Genomic DNA, 10,871 nt, shown 5'->3' on the forward strand with positions numbered 1-10,871 from the left:
CCTGGCCTCTTTTTCTTCTGAACCCACTGCTTTCATTATGCAGCAAATGATCCACATTTGTACTCGACGTGACCTTTTTATGATTTAAAGCAAATCAAAAGTGAAACCTTGACAGAATGCACGTCATTCGTACTGCAAAGGTGCTTTTTGCACCAAACTTAATGTTTTCAAAATAATGTGACTCCTCTGTGACATCTCATCAAACCAACTGTATTTACTGGATATTGCAGCTTTGGGATATTACGAAAACAACAATGTGTTCAGAGACGAATGGGCAACAAGACAGCAACACAATATGGACAGTTAAAATAATAGAAGGTGAAAGATATTATTAACCTCAGTAACACGACCAGGGCATCAAAGGTCCAACATGCGAGGAGGTTTATTTTAGTCTCTTTACCAGCTCGTCAAATACTGACTCGTGGATTCTTACAAATCTGACCTTCAGAGGAGCAGTTCACCCAGAAATGTACAGTCTCCTCCCCCACGCTGATGGAAAGTCGGGTGAAGTTTCCACAGAACAGTTCTGGAGCTTCACAGTAAAACAGAGCTGCAGCATTCAGCTAAACAACTGAAGTAGCTGGAGACGTGATTTAAAAACAGAAAAACAACCCCCCCAAAAAAAATCATCAAATGTCTCCAAACAGCTCGTCTGCTGTGATCCAAGTCTCCAGAACCCCCGAGATCACAAAACAAACTCAAATCAATCAGTGACTGAGGCTGAAGTTTCATGTCTTGTAGTTCTGTTATTGTATTTTTTACACCAAACACGTGATTTTCAGTGAAAACAAGTTCCATCACAGAGACTATAAAGTGCCTAAAGAACTTATTAGTGTGGATATTGGACCTTATTTTGGTGGTTTTGGAGCCGTTTTGCAGCCAGTTTACAAACCTCCACTCTTAGTTTCTTCAGTGTTTATGTGTCTGATTTAAAAAGAAAATGCCTGATTGAATAATTGTGTTTCATGGATTCGCATGTGATTCTTACGGAAATGTGTGATATTTAACCCCCATGACTTCATCTTTAGATTTTAATTTAAGCAAATCTGCACCTTTCGTGATTCCAGAGTTCGACTAAATATGTTAAATGTCACGTCTGAGGTTTAAAATCCATCTCAGTCTGACACATGTTGAACATGACTCACCTCCTCTGTAGTGGGCTCAGTGAGGCGTCACAGCTCTGGTTAGAGGCTCTGCTGTAGGTGAAAGGTTACTGCCAGTGTGTCAAACAGCAGTCACACTTACATCATGATGCATGTGTGAATTACATCAGTTTAGTTTAGAAAACACCAGCTCACGGCCGCGTAGCGTAAAATATGCGTTGTTGGTTTAACTGATGCTAACCTGCTACATGTAGCATTGTGCGTTCGTGAGAGCTTGAGAAACTTTCTTCTTCTTTTGTTTCTGGTCTGAAAGATTCATGGTTTTAGTCTGTAAGATGTAGCAAAAAGAGAAGTGATAGCTAGTGAGTGCGGAGCGATAAAGTTGGTTTCCGACGTACGACTGATGTTAAACTGACGTCCAGTGCCAGCTAGGTTTATCTTTCTGGTGTTAGCTCGAGGTATTAGCCATGGCTGCTTATTTCACATGTAAGCTTATGAAAAAAGCATCCATGGAAGTTGGCCTCAAAGCCTGGCGCTCTTCCTGGGGGCGTGGTCTCTTCAGATACATTTTGAACCTCTGGGCTTCCGTAGATTTGGATGAGCATTTTGTGGACTATGAAACTTCACCTGACTTTCCATCAGCATGAAGGGGCGGAGTTAATAGCTCCATAAATCCTCAGAAATCCTTAAAAAACATGCAGAACTTCCCTTAGAAATGTCACGTTTTTAAGTTTTCTCCAGCGTCTCAGTGATCCAGTGATAGTTGTAAGTACATCCATGAGTTCACTGCTAACAGGAAGTGCTAACAGCTAATTCGGCTAAGTTCTAATGGAGTTTTTGAGTATTTGTTTAGGTTTTAAAACGAGTCTCCAGCTTCATCAGTTGTTTAGGACAACGCTGTTTTGCTGTGGAACTCCAGAAATGTCTAGTGGAAACTTCACCTGACTTTCCACCAGTATAGTTTTCTGCTGGTGACCTTATAATTGCTGCTTCCAATCCAGTAACAGATCTGAGAACTTCCTCCACCGCTGCTAACGTGAGGCGTCCTTCTCAGCAGTTTGGACGTGACACATTTTCAGACTGGATCTTTCACGGAGGGGATTTTGTCTTAAGGTGGTAGTAGACGAGTGTGAAGGCTGCAGATTTTCACGCTGGCACATTTGCAGGCAGCAGGGCCCCTATAGCTGTTTCTGCCGTCCACACTCTGCAGTAAAGTTTCACACACATAAACACACTGCAGGAACACTGCAGTCTCTATCTGTATGTCACATAACCTCCGCCTACGCTCGCTACGCCCACACACATCCTTGCCCAAAACGCCCACGCGAGTGTAATCTGTGTGCAAAGACACACACACACACACACACACACACACACACATCGCCCCTATACACACTCCCCGCCCACGCAGGCACACACGTGTTCAGTCAGACATAAGCCGCTCATACCATCCCACACTTTCTCAACAGACACAAAGTAAGACTCTGCTAACCAGGGAGCCTGTGCAAACACACACATTCTCCCAACACACACGAGCTGTGGCCTTGAACGGCATCGTAAAACTAAAAAAAAAAAAAGAATAAAAAAACCTGCCAAGCTTTAATAGAAACAAAACCTGCTCGGCTGCTTCAAATACTTTTCTGACCAGATTTTCTGATTTCACAACATTTGGAGTGAAGTCACATCCACGCCCGTCTAAAACGTGTCTGCCACCCAAACACGCCGGGTGGAGACGACAATAAGAGGCAGCACACTCCTTTTTTTTTTTTTTTTTTCCCTTTTGCAAATGTTTTATCTCCTTCTTCTTGGCACCGCCGTCATCCTGTAACCCATATTCCCTCCAAATGAAAAGGGACACTCCATGACAAGCACTACCACCGCCTGGAGACTGAATCATGCCGCTCTGTTGTTCCTCCTCTCTTTCTTTTTTTTTTTTCTTCTTCTTCTTCTTTCCTCGCAAAAGAGGAACTTGGATGAAAAGAGCTGCTTTTTTAGAGCGCAAAGTGTTGAGGATGTGGGTTGGTGGGAAGGGGAGGAGAGGGGGAGAGGAGGAGGGGAGGGAGGGAGGAGACAGAGGGGAGGGAGAAGGGGAGCAGAGCAGCGTGGGCGCTCTGACAGGGCGAGGGGCTGACAGGCCCAGGCGTGGGCGTGTCATTGAAATGTGTTTCTACTCCGGGGGGGAGAAGAAGAAGAAGAAGAAGGAAAAGAAGAAAAAGAAGAAGAAGGAGGAGGAAGAGGAGGAGGAGGGAGGGAGGGAGGGAGGGGGGAAAAGTTGCAGGGAAAATGAAAAAGAGAAGAAGAGGAGAAAGAGAGAGAGAGAGAGGCAAGCCGCTGCAGAAATTAAACGAACAGGCGTCTCCTGAAAAGTGAAATATGAAGCGGCTCAGTGCCAAATGAGATACATCCACACACACACACACACACACACACACACACACACACACACACACACACACACAAAGTGACGCCTACTCGCTGCGGATGATTGACAGGACGACATGAAAGCAGATTGGTGCTGTCATGTGGAAACCTTGTAACTCTTGCTCTCGGCGTTTTTTAATGTTTTTTTTTTTTTTTTTTGGGGGGACTAAATTGAAGGACGAGTCGAACAAATTTAAAAATAATCTGATGAACTCAAAACAAGACCGGAGCAGGAATATATTCACCATATTCACCCACATGTCTGCGGCAGAGAAGGGTGTTGTGGGTAAATTCGTAGTGCGGATGCTGATTGGCTGATCCAGCGACCCGTCGGGAGGTTCTGGTTACTAAATCCATCTATCAAGGCTCGGAGCCGGAGTCACGCCCCTTCATGTGGACCTCATGGGACCTTATTTTATGAAACATGGTTGACACAAATAATTTATTGATCCTGTTTGATCAGTCACACACATTTCCAAGTAAAGAAAAGGATGAAACTGTTTTTGTTTTTTTTTATCTGGACAGAGTTGCTGGAACCCCTGAGGCTAACGTTAGCTGGCATGCTGCTGTTGACAGAAACTTAAAATATCACCTCCAGTTCCCACTGAAGCACAGAAACGTGTCGACGTGTCTCCTCGCTCGTCCAGACTCGTTTAACATTCTGCTTTTGTGTTTTTTTGTTACTGCAGCAAGTTTACGTCTGCTTCCCCGTCAGATCTCATGAGGTGGTGCATTGCTTCCCCCGGTGCGACACCCTGGTGCATTTTTGGATGATTCAAGATTTTCCCGATATTTCTCTCATGTCTGCAATAAACATCAAGCTAGAGCTACTAACCGTTAGTTTAGCTTAGCATAAAACTGGAAATACGTAGCACGGATCCCTCCAGAGGTAATAAAATCATCCCACCAGCGTCTGTAAAACTGTCATACTGGCAGGATAAATATCTTTTGTTTTATATGAACAGATCTACTTGTGAAAGCAGCGACGTGTGGTTTTCCCGGCTGGTCTTGGCTTTACTCTCCACACTGAGCCGAACTGTATCCTGGTATTTCCTCTCAGTCGTAAGGACGAAAAGTTTGTCTCTGAAAATGTTAATGAGCTTTTTATTTGTCTTTAAGGGAGACAAAAGTACAACTTCGAGTGACGATCTTGACTTTTGTCTTCTGTGAAAACAATCATGTAAATAAACTCTGCACACAGAAAGGAAGCCGCTGCAGCTCGGAGACGGAGGGCACTGGTGTAAAATTTGGAAAACTGGGACTTGTGGGAACAGGCAGCCTGGGTGTCGACCTACCTCACAGTGTGGGTGGACATCCTATTTCCTGCCGGCGCTCTCGTTTTAATTTGCTCTTGTTTGGTGCTTGTTGTTAGATATTGAGTCTGTGTGTGTGTGTGTGTGTGTGTGTGTGTGTGTGTGTGTGTGTGTAGGTGAGGGAAATAGAGGGAGGGAGGTCAAAACACAGAGATACGGAGCTGATATTCCTTCTTCTCTCTGTTTCTTTCAGAATTTGATTTGATCCCCGTCTGCTCGGAGGCTGATCTGTGGGAACGTAAGAAGGTCATATCTGCATAATAACACACACACACACACACACACACACTCACACACACACACACACACACACACACAGAGCAGCCAGACGTGGATTTAGAGGCTGAAGGTGGGCGGACAGGAATCCTACCTGCCTACCTGCTCCATGTGTGCGTTTGGAAAACACATCACAAATGTTTGCATGAAAGTTCATTTGTGACCTTAAAAAAAAACCTTAAAATCTCAACTCAGGTTGTTTTGTTTTTTTACTTTTAGGTTGACGGTGAATAAATTTGTAGGAAAATGATGTCAAGCTACGTCGAATGTAACAGTTAAATATGTATTTCATGCAGCTACGTACAGTTTCAAACATCTTATTTTCTCTAGATTAACTATTATGGCTTGTAAATCATAAACATCACAAACTTACTTTTAGAAATAATGTGCGTTTAGCTTAAAATACACGTTCAGTAAGGAAATGCCACGTACAAATCGTTATTGAAGCGTGAAGGTTTGTTATTTGCCGTTAAGTATGATTTAAACATTTTGGGATTTACGCTTAATTTGCTTTGTTACTGAGAATTTGTCCGTCATGTTTGTACAGTAAATATCAAGCTAGAGCCATCAGCTGTTAGCTTAGCTTAGCATGAAGACTGAAGACTGATATCACTCTCATGTCTGTCCAGTAAATATCAAGCTACATACTGTAAGTTCATCGTAAGAAACGGGGGAAACTGCTCGTCCAATGTTTCCAAAGTTCCCGTCCTGGCTCCTCTAAAGCTCATTAGTTTACATCCTGGAGTCTGAAGCCAAACGGATCCGGATCAGAACAGAATCTGATGTGACTCTGGGTGTTTACTCCTCTAGTCGGTCTGGATCTGCACCTGGCTTTCTCCAGAACTGGAGGAATAAACACCCAGAGTCACATCAGATTTTGTGCTAAGCTAAGCTAGCATCTGCTTTCTTTGTCACTTCTGCTTCTCGTCTCAAATGTTCAGTGGAGGATCTCTGTAATTAATTCTGGAGAAATAATTCTGCAAACCTGATTGTACTTTTTGATAATTTAATTCCCACACAGCACAAACAGTAAAACATTCTGATAGTTTAATGTTTTCAGTGCTCTTCACTGAGTTAATATGTTCCAACAAATATCAGATTTCAGCTCACCTGGGATTTTTTTTTTTTTTTACCTTGTTATCAGCATGAAACTCCTGCAGGATTTTAAAATTCCACCTAATCTGCAGTTTTGCTTTGATATTTGTTTTAGTTTCCTTCAGAAATTAATTAGAGGATCTGAAAAGCAAGCAGTCCCCCCCGTCACTCCCCACGCAAACACACACACACACACACACACACACACACACTCTACAAATACTAGTTTTCTTATCATTTGGGCTTTTGAAGACACATAAAAGGAGCCGCAGCCTTGAGTGTAAATCATATTTCTTCCATTCTATTCTACGTTTTCGGCTGCTGTGCTCGGAGTGGGATGGTGGTGGAGGTGGGAGGGTTTTGGGAGGTGCGGAGGGGGGAAAGGTTTACAAAAGCCTTCCTGGTTTCATCCCCAGGGTGTTCCACTGGTGGCGGCCTAATTCCCCGGAATAGCTCGCTGATGGGGAATCATGCAGGCGAAGCGATCGTGTGGGGATTCGCTTCGAGCGCTGATGTCAGGGGACCAACGTTTACAAGCTCTCGACTCGCTTTTCTAGGCTTCATCTCGCATGCACGTACTAACTGATACTTTCCTGTAGTTGCTTCAGCTGCATGGATGCTGTGACCTCTGACCTCTCACCTCTTTCTTGGTGGTTTAGGTGTTACGCTGACAATTCAGGAAGTGAAAATCACCCTCCACTTATATGAGATGTACGAGTGTAGCAGCAGGGTCACTTCAACTACTACAAGTCTTACAAATACTCCGATACATACAGCAGCGTGGTGATCTGTGGTAGTGAACTTACAGTGAGTAAAAGTACTCTGGATATAACTAGTCACACACACACACACACACAGAGGGCTTCCTGCTACTCATCTCCCTGCGTTGGAAACCATTTGCATGTTGCTTCTGATTGTAAAATTGTGAAATCTGAATTGACTATTTGCATGCCGGGCTGTTTCACTGACGCACACACACACACACACAAGAAACACACACACACACGTGAGCAAACCCACCTGTAGAGACGTCACTCACCGACCACTATGACACACCGATGTGTCACATTCAAACATCGATATGACACAGATAACATTTGACGCGCTGGGTCTAAATGTTTTGAATTTGCAGGATATTCTGGTCGCCGGTATGGAAATATTTTGTTCATCTTTTCTAAATCTGTCTACTTCCTGTCACCGTCGACCAGAACACAGAACCTTACGACTCGTCTGAATCACAGCTGTGGTATTAACATCTCTGCTCAGACGGGAACACAAAAGTAGTTTACATGTTGTTTTGTTTTCGCCCACAAAGCAGCAATAAGCAGCAGCTGATGCAGGTCATCGCTGTGACCTCGCAGTAATGTATATTAAAGCTGTGAACCATCTTACGGTCTCTCATCAATACGTTTACTGACGGAGACAATGAGCTGCAGCTGAAAGGCCACAGAGGCTGATGAGTCGACCTTTGAACTTACCGCGTTGTGAAACACTCAGTCATGAACTTCATGCTCCAACACCTCAGATGAGACTGAATATGCACATGTTTAAATATTAAAAAGTATATAAACAAAGATGCAAATAAACATATTTCATGTTGAAACACTCACATATTATATAAATACAAAAACACAGATTTACGTAATATAAACATAGATGTATAAGACGAATATCTACACATACATCCAAAAATACACACCTGCAACACAAGAGTGTGTATAGAAAATATACTTTTAACAAAAATGTTTCCATATGAACACGAATTCAAAGAAAACAGAGATAAAAACACTACACACATAAAAACATATATATATTGTTTATATGTCAATAAATTATAGTCATAAAATATTTTGCAACTTGCCTTGAGACGGCATACATACATATTTTACGTATGAAAACATTAAACATACAGCACTTCACAGGCATAATGTGGTGGTCTACTCTGTACTATAGAAAATTCATATATATGTACACAAACCTATATATAGAACATAAAAGCACATGAGGAAAATATACATATGTAGTTTACTGTGCAGTACATGCAGTAGAATATCCGCCTATAAACAACATACACATATAAAGATGATTTATAGAGAGTAAATATACTGTTAACGATAATTTACATGCACGTAGTACATCACACATATAAGACGACGCCCATCTACATATGTTACATATATAAAATGTACATTAGGACACATTGTACATCAACATATATAAATATATACAAAATATATGTGCATGTAGAAAATATACATGTTATACATTTTACAGAAAGTATTTAATGTTGAGTATACTTACAATACTGAATATCAATAAAGAAAGCATTTACACATTTATATTTATATGTATACATTATGTACAGTATTTATACATACTGTGTGTGTATATATATATACTAAAAGTACACGTTGTTACATTGTACATATATGCAGAAATTATACATGAAGAAAATATATATTATGTAGTTTCTGTGTAGCACATATAGTTTCATATATTACATATAAGAGAACGCACATGTCACATATAGAAAACATACATTGTGTATAAATATATACTTCCAGTGTTCATGGGTAAAGACAAAGTATACAAAGAAACACATTCTACTTATAAATATTTACTTTAAATACACGTATGAACACGAATATAAATAGATGCATGAGGAAAGTGTGTAGATGTATAGTACAGTTTGTGTGTCTGTGTTCCCTCACAGGCAGGCTGGAGCCTCCTGAGCTGCTCATCGATCATCAGATCATAGATTATCTATCGACTATCGGCTCTGACAATATTTACAGATAATGAAATAACGTGCACGGTAATAATTGAGTTAGAGAACATGAAGTGCGCACACTGCCGCGGCTCTCTGAGGCTCTGTGGGTGTTGAACCTGCCTGTGTTTGGTATTCCGTGCAGAAAGCCTCCCACGCCCCGTGTGTCCGCCCACGCACGGATTTGCGTCACGCAGGGTGCAGCGTGGGCGAGAGAGAGAGAGAGAGAGAGAGAGAGAGAGAGAGAGAGAGAGAGAGAGAGGCTCTGTGGCAACCGCGCGGAATATCCCACTCTGCTGCGCGCGTGAAGCGTCACGCGTCAGGACGAGGCGAGACAGGAAGCGCTGACAAAATAAAAGCATCTGCACTCGCTCATGACAACAAAAAAACGTTTCAGGTTTACTGACAAGGAAAAGTCCAGAATCATGAATGTGTGATGGAAAAATATGACAAAGTAAAATATATATATTCATCTCGAAGATTTGGTATTATAAAACACAGGCATGCAGTATTGATTAGGTACTTTCACATTAAAATGTACACACAGTAAATGTACTTTTCATCTCCTCAGTGGTGGAAAGTACCAAAGTGCATCAAGCAGTGTTGTTGAAAGTACCTGAAAGTCAGTCTGATATTAAATTTACAAATAAGATTTAAAAAATACTGATATTTACATACAGTATCAAACATAAACGTATTTTATGTAATTTATTTTTAAATAGTGCTTCTTTGGCTCTGATGCAGCCTGAAATCTGCAACTAAATATTTATAATCTGTGTTGTAGAAAGTACCCAAAAGTCATACTTGTGTTAAAAAGTAAAGATATCGTGTTGAAATATTATCTCGGTAAAAGTGACAGTCACACATGGAGAATTCAACTTTACTGGAGTGTTTATAATTTTCTGCTACTTTACACTTCTGCTCCACTACATGTAGATTAAAAGATGCATCAGATTACATAAAAAGAAAAAAACGCTCATGTTGATAGTATACACACACAGGAATATATGTATGTGTTAATTATATTTGTGCTTTTGGAACTACATCTAATATCAGACACACTAAGACTTTTACTTTACCAAAGTAAAATTTCAACATGAAATCTTTATTTTTACTCGAGTATGACTTTTGGATGCTTTTTATTAAAAGTATTTATAACTTTAGTTACTAGTTGCTTTGATAATCGAGGTTTTACGTCTGACATATGCTCAATGTACATATAAAAAAGCTGGATTATAGATTAATTTACTTTTTATAATTATAAATAATCAATATTATCTTCATTTTGAGCATCTTGTTCTGTCGTGTACTTTTACTTTTCACACTTTAAACACATAAAACAAATTAAAAATATAATAAAATATATGCAGCTCAACATGAACCTACAGGAAAGAATGTATTTGATTATATTTGGTTATATATTGTATAATTTTGAGGATATATTCACGTGTATTTGCACCATCCAGCCTCAGATGCGCATAATTACCAGTGCTTTTATTTTTGCGGCGCCGGCCGGAAGTGCGTGTTTGCGGCTGCGTGTGGTTTGACGGTGTGATGAGCAGTGCAGGGGAGTGGAGAGACGCTGGGAGAGGACTCAAACACTCACACACACTCACTCACGCACACACACGCACGCACACTCACCATCATCATCAGACCCGCACACACACGCAACACACACTCGGAGGAAGAAGACGCACGAAGGTCAGCGGCGCCTCTTTCTCTCTGATATCTGAGCTTCTCTCTCTGTTCGCGGCAGGAGACAGAAAAAGTTTCCAGCAGGAGAGGAAGAGGAGAGGAAGAGGAGAGGAGTGTCGACACGCAGGGCAGCTCTGTGGCGGTTCTGGTTCTGGTTCTGGACGTTATTCTTCTGTTTCCTGATCCTCTACGTTTGTG

At 41.3% G+C, this 10,871-nt stretch overlaps 1 protein-coding gene across 4 annotated transcripts in view; it reads left to right on the plus strand.

The window, feature by feature from the left end:
* Positions 1-10,871, plus strand: part of LOC119015220 (major facilitator superfamily domain-containing protein 6-A-like) — a 37,450-nt gene extending 26,579 nt beyond the window's left edge. Inside the window, exons 8-9 of one of the 4 annotated variants that reach the window (XM_037091032.1) lie at positions 5,031-5,083; positions 10,735-10,871. In XM_037091032.1, the coding sequence (XP_036946927.1) occupies positions 5,031-5,037 (7 nt within the window). In that variant the 3' untranslated portion in view covers positions 5,038-5,083; positions 10,735-10,871. Of the gene's footprint in view, positions 1-5,030; positions 5,084-6,624; positions 6,784-6,867; positions 7,002-10,734 lie in introns of those variants that run through there. The other 3 variants (XM_037091031.1, XM_037091029.1, XM_037091030.1) reach the window with 3 other exon arrangements.

Source organism: Acanthopagrus latus, chromosome 24 (genome assembly GCF_904848185.1).
Source record: "Acanthopagrus latus isolate v.2019 chromosome 24, fAcaLat1.1, whole genome shotgun sequence".
Classification (NCBI taxonomy): Eukaryota; Metazoa; Chordata; class Actinopteri; order Spariformes; family Sparidae; genus Acanthopagrus; species Acanthopagrus latus.